Here is a 22,726-nt window from a genome sequence, read left to right as displayed (position 1 = left end):
CCCTCTACTTTGTGGTTTTTCGGCCATCACTTGGGGGTCAATCCCATCCCACAATTTCCATGGGGTAATGACGCTGAAAGCTATGATTGGGCAATAGAACGTGGCCGCTGCCTGTCCACCAATGGTCAAGAGAATGACCGGGTCCTATACCACAAATTGGAGGGGTTACATCGTATCAGCACGGGCCCAATCACAGCTTTGAGAGAATACGGGAGAATCTTCAGAAGAGGGGCCTCCAGTGCACGTGTGTTTGTAGTAGATAAGATTTTGTTTGATCTTTATGCTTAATATTTAGGTAAGAGTTAATTTCTAGGAGGGGAAAGTGTGGCCAATTCGAGGCAACAATGGATGCGTCTCCAAATCCCCAGACAAAGACAGGTAATCTTAAATTGACTTAGTTTTATGTTGTTGTTTTTTTGGCTGTGCTATGGTGGTCTACTACAAAGTGTTACGAACAAAAGCAATACTGTTGCACGAGTCGCTACCATCTGACCAACCGTGTAACTGGAAAGGTCGGTAGAGTTTACCCCACGCTCTAGTATCACACGTTAGAGGAGCTTGTATAGGCTAATTATATTATTTATTTTTTACTTTTATTGTTTTGTTATATAATTAAGACGAATCAAAATGAAATATTTTCTTAGTCCATTAGGCTTGAAATTCTACTAAAACGTTAGTTCTATGTGGTCTAGAGATGTGTTCTGTGCAGCCGGACAATTTTAAAAATATTTTCAATAAAATAAATCCAACGTGAATTAGTTACAAAATATGTAATTTAAATAAACCTAAAAGTATTTTTGCTTTTCAAATGTACTGAAAGTTGTGTAAATCGCGTTGGACGCATTTTCGGTCAGATTATCCGGGATTGTCTATTGTGGTGATAGAATGCATTGTGGGTGTCAATATAAAGTGACGGCCATATTTGCCGGGTGCCGTTGCTGTAAACAAAAAGTGAGAGACAGACGCTTCACTGAATTTGATTTTCGGGTCATTTTATTTCTTTAATTTACAATGTCTCTGGGAATGTCTTACAAACCCAATGTCCACCAGCACATTCCAGGAACTTCTGGGAACCAGGGTAAGGGAACAATATCGGTTAAACTCAACCATCCATCCGTTAAATTCGGTCTTTTGGAGAATAACGTTACCTGGAGAAAGACCGTGTCTGTAGTTTTTGTCCAGTTCTATATAGGGTCAGATCCTGGGAGCTAGGCTAATTCATATCCGCCATTATTACTAATGTAAAAAACCACATCCTCGTCTTCATTGGCTATAACGGCAGAGGTGGGAAATTCCATATGTTCCGAAAAATAATCTCTGTCGTTCTGTGTCCCATGCCATCCTGGAGGGTGTCGTTACGTTGTGACAAAAATGTATCACTTTGGCTTCTTTAGTCAGCCCTGTTCCGCTTCCTCCATGATAGTCTCTTGCGGAGCTGTTGATTGATCTGCCAGGGATATTCCTTTATGAACCTTCGAGGACATCTAGTGTTTAACAAGGCTTATTGCATAAAAAAAACATGCGCACTACAACTGTGGTCATTGTTGGCTATGTGAACATGCAATATGTAGAATTTGTACTATTTGGTGAACGGTAATGTCATATTTGACCCTAGATTTGTTTGTATTTGTCCCCAACAGTTGGAAACATTCCGTCTCCGTCAGCAGCCAACTTGGCCACGTTGCAGTCCTACAGGCCGCTGGTGAACGATGTTTACGCGCCACCCTCCTTGGGCTTCACACAGGTTCAGGCATACACCCAAATTGCTTCTTCTAATTCTACAATGCAGGAAATAAAACTGACATTTTAAAACAAATGCGTAGTTACATCGTAGGTGTCTCCTTTGGTAAAGTGACTTATTCCTCTCCTGTCCCTGTGTGGTCAGGGATCCAGCAGCAGCCAGGTACCCCAGAGTAAGTATTCAGAGCTGCTGGCCATCATCGAGGAGCTAGGGAAGGAGATCCGGCCCACCTACGCCGGCAGCAAGAGTGCCATGGAGAGAATAAAACGAGGTAATGTGGAAACTTCTGTAATAATACAATACCTCTATTGTGTGGTAACACAAACAGCATTATCTAGACTACACATTAGTCCTCTACCTACTAACTCGGTTAGAGAGTTGTCATTCAGTCGGTGAATGACTGTTGTTCATTTTGGTGTAACCTACTTTTCCCCAAAGGTATCATCCATGCCAGGGGACTGGTGCGGGAGTGCTTGGCAGAGACTGAGAGAAATGCCAGGTCCTAGCTACAGAAGCACTACCCTCTCCTGTAGAAGAACCAATACTCTCACTCACCATGTCAAAGACCACTGCATGGCACATCCTCTAAAAAGAGGAATGGGAAACAAAATAAGGGATGGTTAAAAAGGTCAAGAAAATGTTTCTGAAAGGTTAAGATTTGAGAAAAGGAGGGAAAGGGGACACTAGAATAGAATTCAGAATTCAACGGATTTGGTTTTTCTTCATGCCTCGTTTTGGGGTCACAGTTTCCTGACTTCATATTTAAAATTAATAGTAATTTTTGCATGCAAATGTATGGGTCCATCATGGCCTTCAGTTAATTGTAGACATTGCATGACTTGTACCGGATTAGACTAGGAGAGGAACACTTTTTGGTAGATGTTGGTCTGAATTCCAGACCCTTAATGGTTGACCAAGTGAAGGACAGAAATGTGCCAAATACATTGGTTCATTCATGTTGAGGTTCTTTTTTGGGATCAATAATGAAAATGCTGTTACTTGCATCTTTGTATGTATTTATTACTTGTGTAATAAAATGTATTTTCAATACAAATGTAATTGTTTTGAAAATGTGTGAAAACAACCCTAGTGGTCTCCTATAACCTTGCTCCTTAGGAGGAAAATACAGATATATCACCCAACTTGAATAGATTAGAAGGTGGCAGTCATTGATAAGTCAAAACTTGTCTTGGTTGAATAGAGGGAATACACTGTAGGATGGACATATCTGGAAAATAGCAAGCAGGACCACTGATTTAGGCTCATCTACAGTGATTAATTCCTTGGATTGTTGCATAAACCAGCAAGATTTAGGCAATAAGCACTGATTGAACTAATTGACCAGTGGTGAACAGCAATACTTGTCACGGATAATGAATGAATTTGAAACTTGAACAGGGCCTGAGAGAGACTAGTATTTACCATGAATACGGGATATAACACATTATGTAGACGTGTAACTATCAATTTTGGAATCGCAGATAACAATGTAACATTAGCAATTGCACATTTGTAACGTAACAATTTGGTATCCTTGCGCGTTTCATTGGACTTCTACCCTTGCAGCGAATGTGTCACTTCCTACAAGTTCTGCCAATCATGCCCATTGTTGTGTACTGCCATTGTGCATCATAGCCAATCATAAGGCTTAAATAAGAGAGACAGCCAATCAGGTAACTCGTGTTCTATTCCATTTGGCCAATTAGACATTGCGTAATGTTTTGCCATTGAACATTGTGCTGCAGCACTGCTTGCCCGAGTAAAAACTACATTAGATGCAGTAGACTAGCTGGTTAGTATTGTTGAGAGGCAATATGGGTGAAGTTACGTTACAAGTTAACTGGTAAGTTAATTGTAGCTTTATTTATCATCTAATTCACCTACTTTACACATTAACTCTGAATCGATTATGTGCTTATTGCGCGTATAACTAAGGCGCTAGTTTCAATCATTGTCAATATGTAACGTTCGCTTGCTAACGTTACACGTAAACGTTGAAGCCTGCAAACTTGTCAGTTAGGCTAACATGGTTAGCTAGCTAGACAGTAGGATCCAGCCAGCAACCAAACTGGAAACTGGCCAGGCAATCAATAGGTTGATACTGTATTAGCGAGCAGAAGGGTACTTACTAGCTACGATATCCAGGCATATTTCGCTGGAAACCTATGTAGCGGAGTTTATTCCCTTATCAAGGAGAGAACAATATTACATCAAAGCAGCTGGTCGTGTTGACTGTGGCGGTTATGTTGCATGGTCAGTTGTTGTGACATGATGTCATTCATGCAAGCTTCCTTCCCTGTGAGCTATTTAATGGAAGCTATGACAGTTTACCTGTTTAATGCTGGTTAATGCTCTTGTCCGCTATATATCGCAAGCCTTCTCTAAGCTGATCCAGAAAGGGTATGCAAGTTAATCTGCCCCAGTAAAATTGAAAGTTTTCATCTCACATCACAGGCCTGGTTACTGTCTGTCTGGAGTTTAAAGGGACAGTTCAACCTGAAGTCCATGTTTGTCATATGTTACTTTAGACCTTTCTCCTCTATCTCCCGCAGGTATTAGACCCTCCCCCTCAATCTCCTTGTAGGTTGAGGGGGAGCTGTCTCCCTCCTTCCACCCATTCATTGACCCCCTCTATCTTCCCTGTAGGTATCATACTCTTCCCCAGGTCGTGAGTCCATAAGCATGTCCACAGATGACACTATCTCTGAGGATGTTTCAAGCTTGAGCCACTGCCTTGGCGATGCCAACGGGGAAGGGGGCAAGGAGAGTGAGTCCTCAGAGGGCACCTCAGCAACCTCGGGTCTGGGGCTTGGGTTGGGGCTAGCCGTGCCGGAGGAATGCAAAATCACCTCCAAGACTGCAGGGGGCGCTGTGGATGGGAGAGCTTATGACATGACCCCAGCATGCAGCCTCCCCCAGAATATCAGGTGTGTGTAGAGACCTCTCTGACTAGAGGTGTTAATGTAGGAGGTATGAAAAGTACAATCCATCCTAATCCCTTGTCCTAACTCCTGTGTGTTGTGTTCCTCAGGAGTCTGTGTCTCAGTACAGAGGAGGCCTTTGTGTCTGGGAAGTGTCTTCCCTTCATCAACCCCTCCTCCCTGGAGACCCTCAGTGCCCTGGTCCAGGAGATACAGAGTAGTGGGGAGACTGACCCGGAGATGTGGAAGGACTGTGAGGTAGGAATGTGTCTGTTTGGCAGTGTTGGTGTGTAACTACAAGATAGGTGGACAACACGGATATGTAGGAGACTTTGTATGTAGTGTGGAAGGACTTTCAAATAGTAATACAGCAACTGATGGAGAAATCTCCATGGCAATTCATTTTTCAGAGAAGCGTGTGTTCTCTGAACTTCTCCCCGTGAAGGGTGACGTTGGGGTTAGCTGGCATGGTCATTATTCTCCTGCAGTGTGTTGGGCAGCTTCATCTCTCTGCTGTTGCTTCTGCTGTCCCTGTGGATCTCAGCTGACCGCACACAAAGATACATGCACACAATCGGCCCCCAGACTGCACACATCACACCACTGCAGCTGATCTCTTCAGACACGGGAGATGATTTGTGATGCAGCAGTGCCATCTCATCTCACACACAGAGGAAAACACGCCTGGGAGATACATAGTACTGTATTCCCCAGATTTGAATACAGGGATCTTTCTCAATTGTCTTAATGACCTGCCCTTGTCTCCTCTTGTTCATTTTTCCTGATCTAAAAAAACACATGCTAGATTTCATGTGTCTAGTTTAGACTATTGTTCTGAAGCCCAGGTCTGGTATTGTACCCTGAAATATCTATATATTTTTTGCGTATGAATATGCGCAAACAGCAGTCTCAAAAAGCAATCTGTTTTTTGTTTTTGTTTTTAATGGACTGTAATATCAGGTGCATACCCCCCTCCCTGGGTGCATACCCCGCCTCCCTGGGTGCATACCCCGCCTCCCTGGGTGCATACCCCGCCTCCCTGGGTGCATACCCCCCTCCCTGGGTGCATACCCCCCTCCCTGGGTGCATACCCCCCTCCCTGGGTGCATACCCCCCTCCCTGGGTGCATGGCATAGTACAACGCTTTCCCCTTTCTCACGTCATAACTGGAGCACAGCTGCTTCCGGGTGCGCCTCACACACACAGACCCCAGCTGCAAGCCTAACTCCCAGCTGTCACTATTCTACCCTCCAATCAGAACACTTTGACTATTTGCTATATTTATATTCACGCTGGACACCCATACTTCCAAGAACAACTCTTCCAGTGCTCTCTCTTGTGCTATGGTTTACAGACCTAATGTTGAAGATGTGTACGTGTGTTTGTTGAACAGGGCCGATGGCTGCATCTGTTTCAGCTAGTAGAGAAACAATACCAAGAGCAGATCTTGGCTCAGCAAGAACAGTACCAGTGCCAAATACAGGTCTGTACTACTATACTTGGCCTGTTCTAGAATACCCGATGATGCATGTAATGATGGCTGTTTACACTGTGATTGTTTTTCTCCTCCAGCTGATTCAAGATGAGATCAAAGCCTTAGTTCAGCTCCAGAACCGCCAGACCAGCACACAGACGCACCACGATTACCCATATACCCCTACTGCTACCACCAACACACAGACACATCACGATTACTCATCTACTCTGTCTACTGTCACACAGACACACCCAGACTACACCTCTTCCCCTGTTGTTACTACCAAGGACTACCCTTCACCCCCCACTTCCAAACCCAACCACCCCTCAACCTGCACGGACCTTCCCAATGGGAACTCGCCCCTCTCTGCTCCCCTCACCTCCCTCTTTGTCCCCCAACCCATTTTGAGCTCCACCTCCCCTCAACCCCCACCCCCCCGGCCAGAGCCGGTCACCCGAGGAGAGAGGTGTGCTTATGGGGCAGGGACGGTGCTATGCAGTGGGTACGGGACCCTGTCGGCCTGTGGCACAGTGCTGGAGGGGACAGTGACTCTGGGGGGAGCAGAGGAGACTGGCCAGATCGAAGAGGAGCCTAGCTGGTCCCTTCACCTCCAGGACGACACAGACATCACTCTGATTGGCCAGGAGGGTCAACAGAGGAGCGCCTCGGCCAATGAGGTGGCTCCTAGACCTAATCCTAGTCCACCACCTGAGCAGCAGAGAACCTCCAGCCAACCACTGACATCCTGGGCTCAAAGACAGAGATGCAGCAAACCCAAGAAGAGCAGGCTAGGGCAGGCCCAACATCCCCAGGCCTCCCCCTCACCCCTTCAGGCCCCGTACCTGGGCCAGAGCGACCCTCAGTCCTCTTCCCCCCAGGAGCAGCAGCCCAGCTCCAGGAAGAGCCCCAGAGACAGCCCCCTGGACGACACTGACCTCCAGGACCAGGTATGCCTAGCACCGGCCTGTTCCATTACAATTTATTGTAGCTATATAGAATGATCTTTGGATTACTAGAGTCAGTACAGTGCTCTGGCATTTTGTTATATCACCATGTATTTTGTCTATGTGTTTCACTGTTATGGAGCGACTTCAGTGCCAACAGAAATTGTATTTGAATTTTATAATTTATAATTTGTGTTAGGTTATTGAATTTGAATGTAATATTTTTGGATGTTTAATGCACAAATTGAATCATTTAATTCATAAATGTAACTTTTATTTCATGATTTGAAACTCAATGAATATTGCATTCAGTTTAAAATGTTTAATTGAATATTCAAATTCAATATTTATATATTCAGTTTCAATATGGTAGATATTGCATTCGTTGACTGTATCAAGTTTTCAAACCATCCATTTCAAGTTAATCAAAGTTTCATATATTCAACTTCTCATATGCATTCAGATTCAGTTCTCTAAATTCAGATTCAAAACCAGAGACAACATCCTGGTACTTTGCCAGCCAGGAATCAAACGCTCTCTGTGGTAACAGAAGCTTCTGGTGGATTCTGAAGCCAATGTGCTATGCTGTATTTATGTTCTTCTTATGAATTTGTCTCTAGCGTTTGAACCGCTTTGCCTATAAACTATTATGACCCCATTGCTGGAAGCTAAGAGACTCTAGAGCATGAATGCTTTTTCTGTTCTCCTATATGATGATCACAGGCCATACTATAAGGGAGTGTCACAAAAATGATTTGGCCACCATAAGAATCCAGTGGAAGAGCACAGTCATAGTCCTTCTAAGGATACCCTTTCCACTCTCTATTTAATCTTGCCTCTTGTGACTTACTGGGTTCGAACCAGGTCTCCTGCGTGTCACAAGACTGTGTTAGCCCACTTAGCTTCCTAAACAAATCCCCATGGGCTTTATCTAACACAAGTCTACACGTCTCCAGCAAGGTTAATCGAACCACCTCGGTTACATTTCACCTCCCTTTGATCTCCTACTCAGAGATCACGGCACCAATATAACTGATTGGGTTCGAAATCAGGCCTACTGCACAACAACAACCCTTTCTGTGGCATACAGAAGCAGAAGGATCTGTGCACCCCATTTAATGAGAGTGCGACAGAGGTGGTTTGGTGATCCAGCCATGTGAGGAGTAGCCTCGTAATTACCAGACCTATTACCGTGTGTAGCGAACCATTCATGTAAGCTCACGAGATCAGCCTGCTCGCGAGGCTATGTGATGAGCAGCCTTAGCTGAGACATGACGACGTGGAAGTTTGTCTGAAGGGGTTCTAACCCAAGGCTCCTGTGTGCCAGACAATGTAACTCTTCAGGTCTCAAGACAAGTTACTCATCAGAGAAGGGTGGCCACTTCACCCCCCTTTCAACTCATCCTTGAAGAGACTCCACCAAGTCACAGGATCAATGCCTAAGCTTTAGCTTAACTAGCTAACACAGTTTTGACCATATAATGACTACCCTTGACAGAGACTTGAAACCATTGGTGGACTGGGACCATAAATTGTACCTGGCATTTCTAGCACACTGGCCAATACTTTTCTTGAGGTCCCCACACCGGCCCATTATTAGCCCCAATGTGCTAAAAATTGACCAGCCCGTCTGGTATTTGCCCGAAATGCCAAATGGCCAGTCCGCCCCAACTTGAATCTATCACAAAATAACACCTCAAACTTGCACATCTCCAGGTCTTAGGCAAGGTTCTCATCACATAAGCATGGATCACCAAACCAGGTGAGTAACCTTGCTGGATCTTGAAGACTTGTATTAGTGTAGCAGATGGGGATCAATGAAACACACTCCTCAGCCTGAAGTGACTACCTTTGCGCAATTGAAGGCCTTTTTCAATAGCGCAGTTGGTTATAATGGTTCATAGCCAAAATGGTTAAAATGCTAGAGACAAATTCGTTGGAAGAAAATAAAATAAATTCAGTATGCCACTTTGGCTTCAGAAACCACAAAAAGTTTCTGTTTCCCACAGTGAGTGTTTGATTCTATTTGTTCTCCTATACCTTTCCTGGCTGAAAAAGTACCAGCATGTTGTATCTGGTTTTCAATCTGAATTTAGAAAACAGAATTTGATAATTGAATCGGAATACATCTGAAAAGTTGAAAATATGACATTTTGATCAACTTTAAATGATCGTTTATAAACTACAATCTACCATATTGAGCTTGAATAATTAAAAATAAATGGCATTTTAAAACTGAATGCAATATTCATTCAATTCAGTTTTAAATCATGAAATACAAGTTACATTTCTGAATTCAATGATTCAATTTGTGCATTTATAAATAAAAAATATTGGAATTTAAATAATTTATTTTGGCACTGAAATTACCTCCATACATTGTCTGCCCTGCTTTGGAAGCATTTAGAAAAGGACTCGACACTGTGTCTGCCCTGCTTTGGAAGCATTTAGAAAAGGACTAGAGAAAGCTTTGGGTCTCCTTCTCTTCTCTCTCTTCATTTAATCTCTCTGTTTTCAGCATGGGTGGGCTGCTCCCTCTACCAACTCCTTCCCTCTGAGGAGGAGTGACAGCCTCATGTCTGAGGTCTCAGGTAACAACACACACCGCTCTTTGTATTCGTATTCTAACAAGCTGTTTCCGTGTTCCAACACATGGTTTCTGTTTGATTGTTGTCACAAAGGCCACGTTGAATTGAGTTTTTTTTGTTTTTACATATAGCCTACAGTAAACAAATGAAAATGTTGTTTTATTATTTAAAATGAAAAGAAGTATATTCTGATGTTACTGAACACCTTCATGAACACAACCAAGTTATTATTTTAGAGAGAGCATATATGAAATGTATTAATTACACTTTTAGAATGTTGCAGTCAGAATGACTGCTAGTTATATTGATGAGTGGTGCCTCGCAGCCCAGCGGTTCTAGTGTTAGACATTGGCCTACACACTGAGTGATCTTGTTGAATCACACTGTTGCCTTCACTGCAACACTAAGTGTTTGAAGTAAAGTAGTTATGAAGCAGTAGAGGACTGAGGTTGTTATAATGTAGTAAGAGGTGCCTTCTTGTCCTCCAGGTCTGACATACTGGCGTCTGGATGAGAGTGAACTCTACTGCCCTCTACCTGACAGCTTTGACAGTGGAGCCGACCTCCTGCTGCAGGAGGCCTCTATCAGTCTGGTAGGTGAATGACAAAAGGACAATCCAAACTTGTTCCACCTAAAAACAATGTTTGTTTTCATTGTGCTGAAAAAGTTGAAAAAGAGTGCGCGTGTGTCTCCCAGGTCTCTCCAGAGTGCACGTGTGTCTCTCCAGAGTGCGCGTGTGTCTCTCCAGAGTGCGCGTGTGTCTCTCCAGAGTGCGCGTGTGTCTCTCCAGAGTGCGCGTGTGTCTCTCCAGAGTGCGCGTGTGTCTCTCCAGAGTGCGCGTGTGTCTCTCCAGAGTGCGCGTGTGTCTCTCCAGAGTGCGCGTGTGTCTCTCCAGAGTGCGCGTGTGTCTCTCCAGAGTGCGCGTGTGTCTCTCCAGAGTGCGCGTGTGTCTCTCCAGAGTGCGCGTGTGTCTCTCCAGAGTGCGCGTGTGTCTCTCCAGAGTGCGCGTGTGTCTCTCCAGAGTGCGCGTGTGTCTCTCCAGAGTGCGCGTGTCTCTCCAGAGTGCGCGCGTGTCTCTCCAGAGTGCGCGCGTGTCTCTCCAGAGTGCGCGTGTCTCCAGAGTGCGCGCGTGTCTCTCCAGAGTGCGCGCGTGTCTCTCCAGAGTGCGCGCGTGTCTCTCCAGAGTGCGCGCGTGTCTCTCCAGAGTGCGCGCGTGTCTCTCCAGAGTGCGCGCGTGTCTCTCCAGAGTGCGCGCGTGTCTCTCCAGAGTGCGCGCGTGTCTCCCAGAGTGCGCGCGTCTCTCCCAGAGTGCGCGCGTGTCTCTCCAGAGTGCGTGTCTCTCCAGAGTGCGCGCGTGTCTCTCCAGAGTGCGCGCGTGTCTCTCCAGAGTGCGCGCGTGTCTCTCCAGAGTGCGCGCGTGTCTCTCCAGAGTCGCGTGTCTCCCAGAGTGCGCGCGTCTCTCCAGAGTGCGCGCGTGTCTCTCCAGAGTGCGCGCGTCTCTCCAGAGTGCGCGCGTCTCTCCAGAGTGCGCGCGCTCTCCAGAGTGCGCGCGCTCTCCAGAGTGCGCGCGCGTCTCTCCAGAGTGCGTCTCTCTCCAGAGTGCGCGCGCGTCTCTCCAGAGTGCGCGCGCTCTCCAGAGTGCGCGCGCGTCTCTCCAGAGTGCGCGCGCGTCTCTCCAGAGTGCGCGCGCGTCTCTCCAGAGTGCGCGCGCGTCTCTCCAGAGTGCGCGCGCGTCTCTCCAGAGTGCGCGTGTTGTTCTGACAGTGTCTGTGTCTCTATCTTCCTCCTCCAGACCTCTCCAGAGGAAGAGAAGCTGTCTCTCAGAGAGATCTACCACAACAAGCAGAGAACTGAGTCCAAACGCACCAACTGGGACCTCTCTCGCACATGCAGCCCCACATCACCACAGGTATACACACACGCACACACGCACAGACGCACAGACACTAGCTCTAACTCTCTACTCCTCTCTGTGTTCTAGGTGTTAACTCTAGATCCCACTGTTCACCTCCGTCAGTCAGACCGGACCTCCGGCTTCACCTCGCCCTCCCACTTCAGCAGCCCATCGTACCCCACCCTGCCGCACCTCTACCCCCGCGTTGGCACCCCCTGTACCCCAGTTAGCCCAGCCAGCATGGCTGAGGGCAGTGCCAACCCCGGGGACACAGACTGCCCCTCCAATGCCTCTAGCCTCTCTGCCACCGCACCTACCCCAGCCAGGGTAGCCTCTGCTCAGATAAAACTGGCCCCATCATCCCCCTCTACTTCCAAGCCCCTGGTGCTCCCCAGCAGCCAGCAGCGCAAAGCCTTGGCCACTCAGGCCAGCAAGGAGGAGTGGAGCCACACACACACCAGCAACCTGATGAAACTGGCTGTGTCTGGAAAGCACACGCACTCCCACACACTCTCCCGGGGCAAACCTCGTATGGAGAAAGCGGCATCGCTGGAAGACCCTGTGGTCGTCTCTCTGTGAGTGGCCAGGGGCCGGTTATGTTTTTATACACTGCTCAAAAAAATAAAGGGAACACGTACACTTAAACAACACAATGTAACTCCAAGTCAGTCACACTTCTGTGAAATCAAACTGTCCACTTAGGAAGCAACACTGATTGACAATAAATTTCACATGTTGTTGTGCAAATGGAATAGACAACAGATGGAAATTATAGGCAATTAGCAAGACACTCCCAATAAAGGAGTGGTTCTGCAGGTGGTGACCAGACCACTTCTCAGTTCCTATGCTTCCTGGCTGATGTTTTGGTCACTTTTGAATGCTGGCGGTGCTTTCACTCTAGTGGTAGCATGAGACGGAGTCTACAACCCACACAAGTGGCTCAGGTAGTGCAGCTCATCCAGGATGGCACATCAATGCGAGCTATGGCAAGAAGGTTTGCTGTGTCTGTCAGCGTAGTGTCCAGAGCATGGAGGCGCTACCAGGAGACAGGCCAGTACATCAGGAGACGTGGAGGAGGGCAACAACCCAGCAGGAGGACCTCTACCTCCGCCTTTGTGCAAGGAGGTGCAGGAGGAGCACTGCCAGAGCCCTGCAAAATTACCTCCAGCAGGCCACAAATGTGCATGTCTGCTCAAACGGTCAGAAACAGACTCCATGAGGGTGGTATGAGGGCCCGACGTCCACAGGTGGGGGTTGTGCTTACAGCCCAACACCGTGCAGGACGTTTGGCATTTACCAGAGAACACCAAGATTGGCAAATTCGGCACTGGCGCCCTGTGCTCTTCACAGATGAAAGCAGGTTCACACTGAGCACATGTGACAGACGTGACAGTCTGGAGATGGACGTGGAGAACGTTCTGCTGCCTGCAACATCCTCCAGCATGACCGGTTTGGCGGTGGGTCAGTCATGGTGTGGGGTGGCATTTCTTTGGGGGGCCGCACAGCCCTCCCATGTGCTCGCCAGAGGTAGCCTGACTGCCATTAGGTACCGAGATGAGATCCTCAGACCCCTTGTGAGACCATATGCTGGTGCCGTTGGCCCTGGGTTCCTCCTAATGCAAGACAATGCTAGACCTCATGTGGCTGGAGTGTCAGCAGTTCCTGCAAGAGGAAGGCATTGATGCTACGGACTGGCGCGCCCGTTCCCCACACCTGAATCTAACTGAGCACATCTGTGACATAATGTCTCACGCCATGCACCACAGACTGTCCAGGAGTTGGCAGATGCTTTAGTCCAGGTATGGGAGGAGATCCCTCAGGAGACTATCCGCCACCTCATTAGGAGCATGCCCAGGCGTTGTAGGGAGGTCATACAGGCACGTGGAGGCCACACACACTACTGAGCCTCATTTTGACTTGTTTTAAGGACATTACATCAAAGTTGGATCAGCCTGGAGTGTGGTTTTCCACTTTAATTTTGAGTGTGACTCCAAGGGTTGATAAATTTGATTTCCATTGATAATTTGTGTGTGATTTTGTTGTCCGCACATTCAACTATGTAAAGAAAAAAGTATTTACTAAGAATATTTCATTCATTCAGATCGAGGATGTTATTTTAGTGTTCAATTTATTTTTTTGAGCAGTGTATATTCAGCCTCACTAATATTGCTAAGTCTATATACCAGAGGAACTAGCAGTAGAATAACCCGTGTAACTGCTGATGCATACGGAGCAGTAGAATGACCCGTGTAACTGCTGATGCATACGGAGCAGTAGAATGACCCGTGTAACTGCTGATGCATACGGAGCAGTAGAATGACCCGTGTAACTGAACTGCTGATGCATACGGAGCAGTAGAATGACCCGTGTAACTGCTGATGCATACGGAGCAGTAGAATGACCCGTGTAACTGCTGATGCATACGGAGCAGTAGAATGACCCGTGTAACTGCTGATGCATACGGAGCAGTAGAATGACCCGTGTAACTGCTGATGCATACGGAGCAGTAGAATGACCCGTGTAACTGCTGATGCATACGGAACAGTAGAATGACCCGTGTAACTGCTGATGCATACGGAGCAGTAGAATGACCCGTGTAACTGCTGACGCATACGGAGCAGTAGAATGACCCGTGTAACTGCTGACGCATACGGAGCAGTAGAATGACCCGTGTAACTGCTGACGCATACGGAGCAGTAGAATGACCCGTGTAACTGCTGATGCATACGGAGCAGTAGAATGACCCGTGTAACTGCTGACGCATACGGAGCAGTAGAATGACCCGTGTAACTGCTGATGCATACGGAGCAGTAGAATGACCCGTGTAACTGCTGATGCATACGGAGCAGTACTCCTTTTTTCCCTACTTCCTATCCGCCCCTCTTTCTCCAGGCTGAGAGAGAATCTGAGGGAGAAACACTGTCGTCATGTAGCTGATCTGAAGGCTTACTATGAGGCGGAGATCAAACTCCTCAGAGACAAACTGGACCTGAGAGACCTGCCACACGACCTAGAGCAGAGCAACCGCGCACTCAGACAGAGGTGTGTGTGTGCGTGCGTACACTTGTTTTACTATCCTCGTGAGTACCGGAAATCCCCAAAGTCCCCACATGAATAGTAAAACAAGGAAAATTCTCCCTTGTGGGGACAAAGACCATTTTTGGGTTAGAATTGGGGTTAGGGGTTAAGGTTAGGCCTGTGTGTGTGTGTGAGATCTAATCTGTGGTTGTTGTAATACCAGGTGTGCTCAGCAAGAGAGGGCTCTGTCTGAAGCCAGCAGCTGTATCCAGGAGCTGGAGAACAAGAACTCCATCCTGGAAAAGCAACTGGTAAGATGCCTTTAATACTCCTAGAGGTGTGTGTGTGTGTGTGTGTGCATAACAAGCTCTGCTTTCTCTGACAGGCTGACTGGCCGATGCGCTACGACACAGCCTGCTCCACGGCAACGTCCCTGCAGCAGCGATTGGACGGAAGCAGGCGGTCAGTCAGAGAGAAGGACGCCTCGGCTGGCCGCCTCAGGACCCGGGTCCGGCAGCTAGAGGAGGCCTTGGAGAACGCCTGCAGAGAAACGGAAGAGAAGGAGGCCAGGAGGGAGAGGGAGTACAAGATGCTGCAGGACGTGAGTTCTGCACTTATACTAAACTAGTTAAGTAAACCCAAATCTCTGGTCTCTGACTGTCTGGGAAAGACTACTTTCTAGGTGTTGTAGTTTGAGCGATCTCCTGCAGAACTGTATCTCTGTCTTTTCAACACCAACCAATCTTATCTGAGCAGCTTATTTATTACCTACTGATGTGTGCAGATGGTCTTGTAATAGGCTATTTGGCTGTAGCTCAACAGTGTGTGTGTGGCCATGATGACTTAAGTGTTGTCTGTTTCTGCCTCCTCAGCTTCTGGGGGAGTATGACTCTCTGAGGAAAGAGCACGAGGGCGTGAAGGTATTAGTGATGTCTGTTATTCCACCTCGACAAGAACAGGTGACACATTGTACTACTAATATTTCAACCTTATTTCTCTGTCAACAGGACAATCTGGTGTCTTCAGAGAACCAGTTGTTTGATGCCAACGAGCAGATCTCTAGACTAAACAGGTAACATCAAGCATCCAACACCAAGACCTGGAGGGACACATTATTTCTTTGTCTTGTCTATGAAAACCAATATCTATAGGATGGATAAGCTAGGTGAATCATGACGCCATATCTGACATCAGAAGTTGAGTGACATAATGCGGGATCTTTTATGACTAAGAGAGTGTTCTTCCCTTGGTGACTGTCTATTTTGGCAACCAAGGCATAGACGGGACCTGCATGTATCGTGTGCCGCTTTTCTTTCTTTGTCATTTCTTTGGACCCAGCAACAGTGGAGAGATATAGGATGTCTGCCCTATCACTCACACTCTTCCCTCTATCTGTCTGTCTGTCTGTCTGTCTGTGCTCCTCTCCTCCTCAGGGTGATCTGTAACAGTCTTCCCCCTCTGTCGGTCTGTGCTCCTCTTCTCCTCAGGGTGATCTGTAACAGTCTTCCCCCTCTGTCTGTCTGTGCGCCTCTCCTCCTCAGGGTGATCTGTAAGATGGAGAGCCAGGTGAATCAACTGGATTATGTGAACCAGGCCAGGAGTCGCCAGGCCGTCCACAACCACACACAGTCCTCTGGAGCTGGGTAAGGTCTCCTCAACTCATGCATCCATGTTGTGCTTTCATTCGGTCCAAAAGCAGGTCTGACAGTAGCTGTTGTTAACCCCCTCCAGTCTGTCTGTTTGACAGAAGCTGTTCTTACTGTTATCCCTCTCCAGTCTGTACCACCATCCGGACCTGCTGCTGTCCGCCAGCAAACACCCTCGCCAACCAGAATCCACATATAGGATATCTCCTTGCCCTCAAACTGACCAATCACATAGCATCAGGAAGTCTCCTCTTCCTCAAACTGACCAATCGCAGAGTTACAGGAAGTCTCCCTGTCCTCAAACTGACCAATCAGGCAACCCGGGACACACTGGCAGCAGAAGGTATGGTTGAGGTTAAATTGTGGTTGTAGTGTTAACTTAAGAATACTTCCTCTTAATTCCTTTTCCCCTTGATTTAGCCACGATTACAAAGCTGACCAGTTGACCTCACCCTTGTCCTGTAGGTGTTCGTCCCCTCCAGAGAATGAGCAGCCCCAGAACCAGGGTGGGGGTATGAGGGAAGCTCGGGGGCCTCTGACCCCACTGATGAGGGCCCTGATAGAGCTTGAGGAGACCAGGACCACTGAGGGCCGGGCCCCCTGTAAGACCAGCCACAGTACCACTGACTCACTTTCACTGGCCTACTGTAAGACACAGTCCTCATCCCACAGTAGGCCTTCCACTCACTTACTAACTCGTGTCACTCTCCACTCAATCGTTAGTGCTGGGCTGGAACACTGGCCTTCAACGTGACTCATTCATTGGCTCCAGTCTTGCATTTTCTGCTAACGCTAGCTTTTACCATGGAGGTTGTGTTTCCCCTGACCTCAGCCGTTTGGATATTTGTTTTTCATGTCATCTGATACCAGCATTTTAAGATTCTCTGTCTTGTGAAAATGTAGTGATTTGCAAACTGATATTATCTTGGCAGTGCTAAGGAACCAAGCAGGTCTAAGTTGAAACAACCTGTTTGATTCTCAACTCTGAAGTTTTTTTCTGTTGATGGGTCATTCAATGTGGTTCACTCTGAAAGCATCTGTTTCTGGGAGTGTTTCTCTAAATTCTGTCATTTGTCTCTATGTATCTGTCTGTGTTGCAGGGTTGGGCAGCCGGAGGCCTACTGTTGGCCTTTTAGAGAGAAACCACAGAGAACCACAAACACAGGACCGTGACAGGGCTATGGAGGATGTGGCTGGCCTGGAGACGGGAATGTCCGGGACAGTCAGGGGTGTGCCTCTGCTGAGAGCCCAGAGAAGTCTCTCTCCAGAAGGCCACAGGTCCTCTTCTCTGCCCCCCCGCACCCAGAGGACCACCTTCCCCCCTACTACACCCAGTACGTCTGTTTTTCTCATCACTCCTTTATCGGGGTTGAATGCATTCAGTTGTGCTACTGACTAGGTATCCCCTTTTCTCTTCCTGGTGTATCTCAATACTCTATTATTACCTAATATGTACATTTGTGTATGTGGAGACTAGTTCATTATGTTAAGTGATTTCACTAATCTAGTGTTATTTTGTTTTAGCTAAGAGGGAGACCCTAATGATGCCTCTGTCAGCTAAGTCCAGCCCCAAACGCTGCCCTGCAGAGAACTACTCCACTGCCTTTGGCAACCCACCACCACGACAACAGCTACGCAACAGGTACCCGTGGACTACAGGACCCTTCCTTAGCTGAATCTTTGCACCCTTGGTTAAAATGCTTACTGTTTTTTACGTGTGTGATCGCTCCAACTCCAGCTACGGTATTTGATATGTTGAGCCTTAGAGTTCAGAGTTGTGATTGTCTGTTTCAGGTTTGACGTGGCGTTAGACCAGAGACGCCACTCCTTCCACAACTCCAGCCCCAGGAAGAGACTGTTCCCAGAAGGTTTTTGACTTACCTCCCTGACTCCTGGTTAGTGTGTTCAGTTGAATAGTTCCCTAACACTACTGCCCTGTTTCTTCCTCCTCCAGCCTCCCAGCGGTCGTCTGGTGGCTCAGTGGAGTCCTCAGGCAGTGTTGTCCCCCAGGAGGGTGTCTTTGGGCTGGGCTGGCAGGAGCAAGAGACTGTGGGGTCATGCTCAGACCTCCAGGACCCAGGGACAGACCTCCAGACCAGGCTCCACTCCCTGGCCGACGCTGAGAGGATGTTAGACGAGCTCACTATGGAGAAACAACAGGTGAGACAGACTGTTATAAGGTTCTTATAGATACACTCTGACAGGCCACTCACTAGCAATGTCCAATTTCCACAAGATCAAACATGCCTTTTAACCATAGCCCTACCCCCTAGACACCTGAACAGTGCATTTGGAAAGTATTCAGACCCCTTCCCTTTTTCCACATTTTGTTACATTACAGCCTAATTCTAAAATGGATTAAATAATGATAAAGCAGAAACAGGTTTTTAGATTTATTTTTTTTGCAAATGTATAAAAATAAAAAAAACTGATAGCTTATTTATAAGTATTCATATCCTTTGTTATGAGACTCGAAATTGAGTTCAGGTGCAACCTGTTCCCATTGATCATTCTTGAGATGTTTCTTCAACTTGATTGGAGTCCACCTGTGGTAAATTCAATTGATTTGAAAAGGCACACACCTATCTATATAAGGTCCCACAGTTGACAGTGCATGTCAGAGAAAAAATCAAGCCATGAGGTCGACGGAATTGTTCGTAGAGCTTCAGAGTCAGGATTATGTCGAGGCACAGATTTGGGGAAGGGTATCAAAAAATGTCTGCTGCATTGATGGTCGACAAGAACACAGTGGCCTCCATCATTTTTAAGTGGATGAAGTTTGGAACCACCAAGACTCTTCCTAGAGCTGGCTGTCCAGCCAAACTGAATAATCGAGGAAGAAGAGCCTTGGTCAGCAATGTGACCAAGTGCCCGATGGTCACTCTGACAGAGCTGGCAGCATCATGTAGTGGGGATGTTTTTCAGCGGCAGGGACTGGGAGATTGGTCAGGATTAAGGGAAAGATGAACGTAGAAAACTACAGAGATATCCTTAATGAAAACCTGTTCCAGAGTGCTCAGGACCTCAGACTGGGGGCAAAGGTTCACCTTCCAACAGGACAACGACCCTAAGGACACAGTCAAGACAACGCAGGAGTGGCTTCGGGACAAGTCTCAATGTTCTTGAGACCCAGCCAGAGCACCAACTTGAACCCGAGAGACCTGAAAATAGCTGTGTAGCGACGCTCCCCATTCAACCTGACGGAGCTTGAGAGGATCTGCGGAGAAGAATGTGAGAAACTCCCCAAATACAGGTGTGCCAAGCTTGTAGCGTCATACCCAAGAAGACTCGAGGCTGTAATCGCTGAGGTGCTTCAACAAAGAAAAGGGTCTGAATACTTATGTAAATGTGATATTTCAGTTTTATTTTTTTGCAAAAATGTCTAAACCTGTTTTTTGTTTTTGGTGTGTGTGGTGTTGATGAGGATAAAAAAATAATCTTTTAATCAATTTTAGTATAAGCCTGTAACGTAACGAAATGTGGAAAAAGTCGAGGGGTCTGAATTCACTGTAGATCTGTAAAGATTGGATGGCAATAAGCAATGCCGTGGAATCGACCTACCAGAGCAATATTACCTTCTAGTTCATATCCATCCAAACTCTTTGGAATCGACAGGGAGTTCCTAGGGACAGGGGCTAGGAGTTTAGTTTGGCTAACGTTGATTCTGGTATTGCATTGCTTCATTGCTTCATATTTTATTAATGGTTTATATCTATTAATGACGGAGGCAGTCCTCCTAATATATTCCGGTTATATAACCTGGCTTTATGGTTTTACAACCACTCCACTCTTAATGACTTCTATTTATAGCTGGATTCATATATTCCCCCTGTCCCGCTCTGTCCTTTCCTGCTCTGTTTTGACTGAGGGGTGCTAACCCCGTTACCCTTTAGCAAGCTTACGTACACTCCTGAGTCTGTCCAGCGCAACACACACAAACACACACACACACACACACACACACACTGCAGGGCTGCCTGCCTGGTTAATCTGATTTAATCTGAGTGCTGTGAAGTGAGTTCATGCGTTGGTTATATATTTATTAATTTGTGTGTGTTTTGTGCAGATTGAGTCAGCGTTGAGCCGGATGCCTGGATCTGGTGGGAGGGTGAGCCTGCAGACCAGGTTAGATGAGGTAAGGTCACAGTCACACCAAACCTGCTAGGCCTCATATCAGTAAAAACCATTACTGGTTTGAAAATTCATATTTTTGTTGTCATGAACATGTTTGTTTGAGGAAGTAGACTCTCTTGTATGGCAATTTGAATAGTATTTTAAACGGAACATTACAGAGATGGGATATCACTTCAAAACAGAGGTCTTTGTGTACGGTATGTGTGAATGTTTAAAGCTATTCCAGCTAAATGACTTCCCATACTCCCCAGGTGGCCTTAGAGAACCGTCTAGAGAGAGTAAACCGTGACCTGGGTTCCATCCGCATGACCCTGAAGAGGTTCCACGTTCTACGCTCCTCTGCCAACATATAGCAATGTTTTTATTAGATGACATCATAGAGTTTTTCTGGTCAGTTTGCATGGTCAGGAAATACTCCTGGTCCAAGCTATAGATGACTAGATATCAACTCTCCTAGTTATAGAACTAGTTATAGTTTTCTGTGCTGTAGATTGATACAGAGCCCATATTGTTCTCTCTTAACTCTCTGTATCATGACCCACAGTCTTTTCTACACATATAACTCAGGGATATTTTTCTATGTGTTTGAGAGCTCACTATTTGTGGAGTATATTTTTTTTTTAAATGCTCAGATTTGTAAAGTCGTTTACTTTTTTTTTTTTGGATGTTTAAAAAATACAAATATGATATGCTTTGCTTGCCATATTCAGGTCAATTATGTCGATTTTTCAATATGAATGGAAGAACCTCCTAATATCCAGCAGAGACATGTACCCATCTGGAATGTGCCACTGCCACCTCTGTCTACATTTTTATGCATTGTTTTAAAATGTTTTATTCATCGCACACCGCATACAATTGTATTTATTACATTGCATTTTTATGTGTTCATTACAATGGTGCATTTAAAAAAAAAAGTTTTTTATAAAAATAATCTTTATAGCCTACAATGTTCAATTCTACAAGTTTTGTATTACCCAGCTAGTATTATATTCTTCAGTTTCACCATTACTTGATATTTTACAAAAACCTTGTACTGTAGCACATTTTTAATTGCTTTCCTTTTTCCATTTTTATATATAATTTTTTTATCTCCTTTGAACATTTGTTTTGTGTTAATTCCATGTAGTGAAGGGAGGGATTTCACCAGTACCTAACCACCCTCTCTTCTCTCTATACTCTGGATCTCATGCAAAAACCAAACCAGCACACATTTGAAATAATAAACACACACAAGTACACTGCTCCACAAATTATTATAATGCATGTTAGTTGCACTGTTTCAGTTTCTTTGGTCAAATTGTGTTTTATTAAAAAATGTTGCAGTTTGCAATGACTTGAAATGAACCTCACTGGAACAAAAAATGCACTGTTTGCTCACAATAAATAATACTTACATTATTACAACACCTATGGGTTGTCATTACCAACTTTTTTTTTTTTTTTTTTACCTTTAACTAGGCAAATCAGTTAAAATAAATTCTTATTTACAATGAAGGCCAAACCCGGACGACACTGGGCCAATTGTGCACCGCCCTATGGGACTCCCAATTACAGCCAGATGTGATACAGCCTGGATTCAAACCAGGGTGTCTGTGGTGACACAGTCAGAGGCCTCATCTATATAGAATAAATAGTTTCTGTTACAGTTTAGTTTCTGTTACAGAGTACAAATATACTGAATCAACAGTAGTCATGGACCCCGTTTTGGACACTTGGCCAAATTGAATATCTTTATATTCAATTTGGCCAACAGTGTCAAACGGGGTCCATGACTACTGTTGATTCAGTATATTTGTACTCTACTGTAGCCTTCATGTTTTATAAAGCATCTTGTAGAGGTACCGTTCAGGTCTGTGATTAATCTGTAGCCACTGGGGGGCGCTTTCTGTCTAGTTGACAGTACAGGACATGTATATGAAATCGGACATACTGTATGATTAGGATTGCCAATGCTTTAGCGACGTAACATGTAGCATACAACCACGACTTGGTAATTTGCCACGTCATTTTCCAATAGAAGGAAAATGTTGCACATGACTTTGTTTTGGCTGTCAATGAACGGTAGAGTGAGCCCGGAGGAACATAAGCAGTCCGCTTTATTCTCAAAGGGGAAACAGCAGGCAGACATCCAAATAAATGGAATGGCATTCAGACTAGAAAAGCCGGACAAATAGTCTATGTCAAAGGAACTTGATGTAGAGAGGTCTTGGGATAGATAGTCTTCTTTCTGGTGCCTGTCGTGGTCAGGCAGACAGTAAAGTGACACTCAATGCGTTGACGGCAGTGCCGCTATTGGAGCTAAAGACGTGGATGGATGCGGAATAATTTGCAAATTTGCTGGGTTAGCTTGCTAAATTATT

General features: G+C 46.0%; 2 protein-coding genes across 5 annotated transcripts; both read left to right on the top strand.

Annotated features, from left to right (window-relative positions):
• Window positions 1-150: 150 nt before the first annotated feature.
• Window positions 151-2,795, top strand: LOC135548236 (cyclin-dependent kinase 2-associated protein 1). Of its 2 annotated transcripts, none has more exons than XM_064977613.1 (4): window positions 151-378; window positions 1,641-1,744; window positions 1,886-2,012; window positions 2,180-2,795. In XM_064977613.1, the coding sequence occupies exons 1-4, from the start codon at window positions 345-347 to the stop codon at window positions 2,245-2,247; spliced, it is 333 nt and encodes a 110-aa protein (XP_064833685.1). In that variant the 5' UTR covers window positions 151-344; the 3' UTR covers window positions 2,248-2,795. The 2 variants fall into 2 exon arrangements, with proteins under 2 accessions (XP_064833685.1, XP_064833684.1); XM_064977612.1 differs by lacking the exon at window positions 151-378 and adding an exon at window positions 908-1,078.
• A 678-nt stretch (window positions 2,796-3,473) lies between these two features.
• Window positions 3,474-21,772, top strand: LOC135548235 (M-phase phosphoprotein 9-like). Of its 3 annotated transcripts, none has more exons than XM_064977611.1 (23): window positions 3,474-3,584; window positions 4,388-4,668; window positions 4,773-4,920; window positions 6,056-6,145; window positions 6,235-7,086; window positions 9,602-9,674; window positions 10,160-10,263; window positions 11,464-11,580; window positions 11,653-12,140; window positions 14,458-14,607; window positions 14,807-14,894; window positions 14,969-15,184; window positions 15,456-15,503; window positions 15,591-15,655; window positions 16,125-16,226; window positions 16,360-16,572; window positions 16,695-16,831; window positions 17,330-17,563; window positions 17,754-17,871; window positions 18,024-18,097; window positions 18,184-18,389; window positions 20,296-20,364; window positions 20,615-21,772. In XM_064977611.1, the coding sequence occupies exons 2-23, from the start codon at window positions 4,424-4,426 to the stop codon at window positions 20,714-20,716; spliced, it is 3,939 nt and encodes a 1,312-aa protein (XP_064833683.1). In that variant the 5' UTR covers window positions 3,474-3,584; window positions 4,388-4,423; the 3' UTR covers window positions 20,717-21,772. The 3 variants fall into 3 exon arrangements, with proteins under 3 accessions (XP_064833683.1, XP_064833682.1, XP_064833680.1); XM_064977610.1 differs by having other exon boundaries at window positions 16,695-16,876; XM_064977608.1 differs by having other exon boundaries at window positions 16,695-16,900.
• The last annotated feature ends 954 nt before the right edge of the window (window positions 21,773-22,726 follow it).

Source organism: Oncorhynchus masou, chromosome 11 (assembly GCF_036934945.1).
Source record: "Oncorhynchus masou masou isolate Uvic2021 chromosome 11, UVic_Omas_1.1, whole genome shotgun sequence".
In the NCBI taxonomy this organism is placed as follows: Eukaryota; Metazoa; Chordata; class Actinopteri; order Salmoniformes; family Salmonidae; genus Oncorhynchus; species Oncorhynchus masou.
This window is presented reverse-complemented; position numbering and strand designations above follow the sequence as displayed.

What these genes read in the sequence shown, in the direction of transcription:
- LOC135548235 (XM_064977608.1), top strand. Translation starts at nt 4,424, where the DNA reads ATGTCCACAGATGACACTATCTCTGAGGATGTTTCAAGCTTGAGCCAC. An exon ending in GACCCTGTGGTCGTCTCTCT is followed by an intron (nt 12,141 to 14,457) that starts GTGAGTGGCCAG and finishes CTCTTTCTCCAG; the next exon opens with GCTGAGAGAGAATCTGAGGG. An exon ending in CTTCCCCCCTACTACACCCA is followed by an intron (nt 17,564 to 17,753) that starts GTACGTCTGTTT and finishes ATTTTGTTTTAG; the next exon opens with CTAAGAGGGAGACCCTAATG.
- LOC135548236 (XM_064977612.1), top strand. Translation starts at nt 1,012, where the DNA reads ATGTCTCTGGGAATGTCTTACAAACCCAATGTCCACCAGCACATTCCA. An exon ending in AGGAACTTCTGGGAACCAGG is followed by an intron (nt 1,079 to 1,640) that starts GTAAGGGAACAA and finishes TGTCCCCAACAG; the next exon opens with TTGGAAACATTCCGTCTCCG. An exon ending in CCTCCTTGGGCTTCACACAG is followed by an intron (nt 1,745 to 1,885) that starts GTTCAGGCATAC and finishes CTGTGTGGTCAG; the next exon opens with GGATCCAGCAGCAGCCAGGT.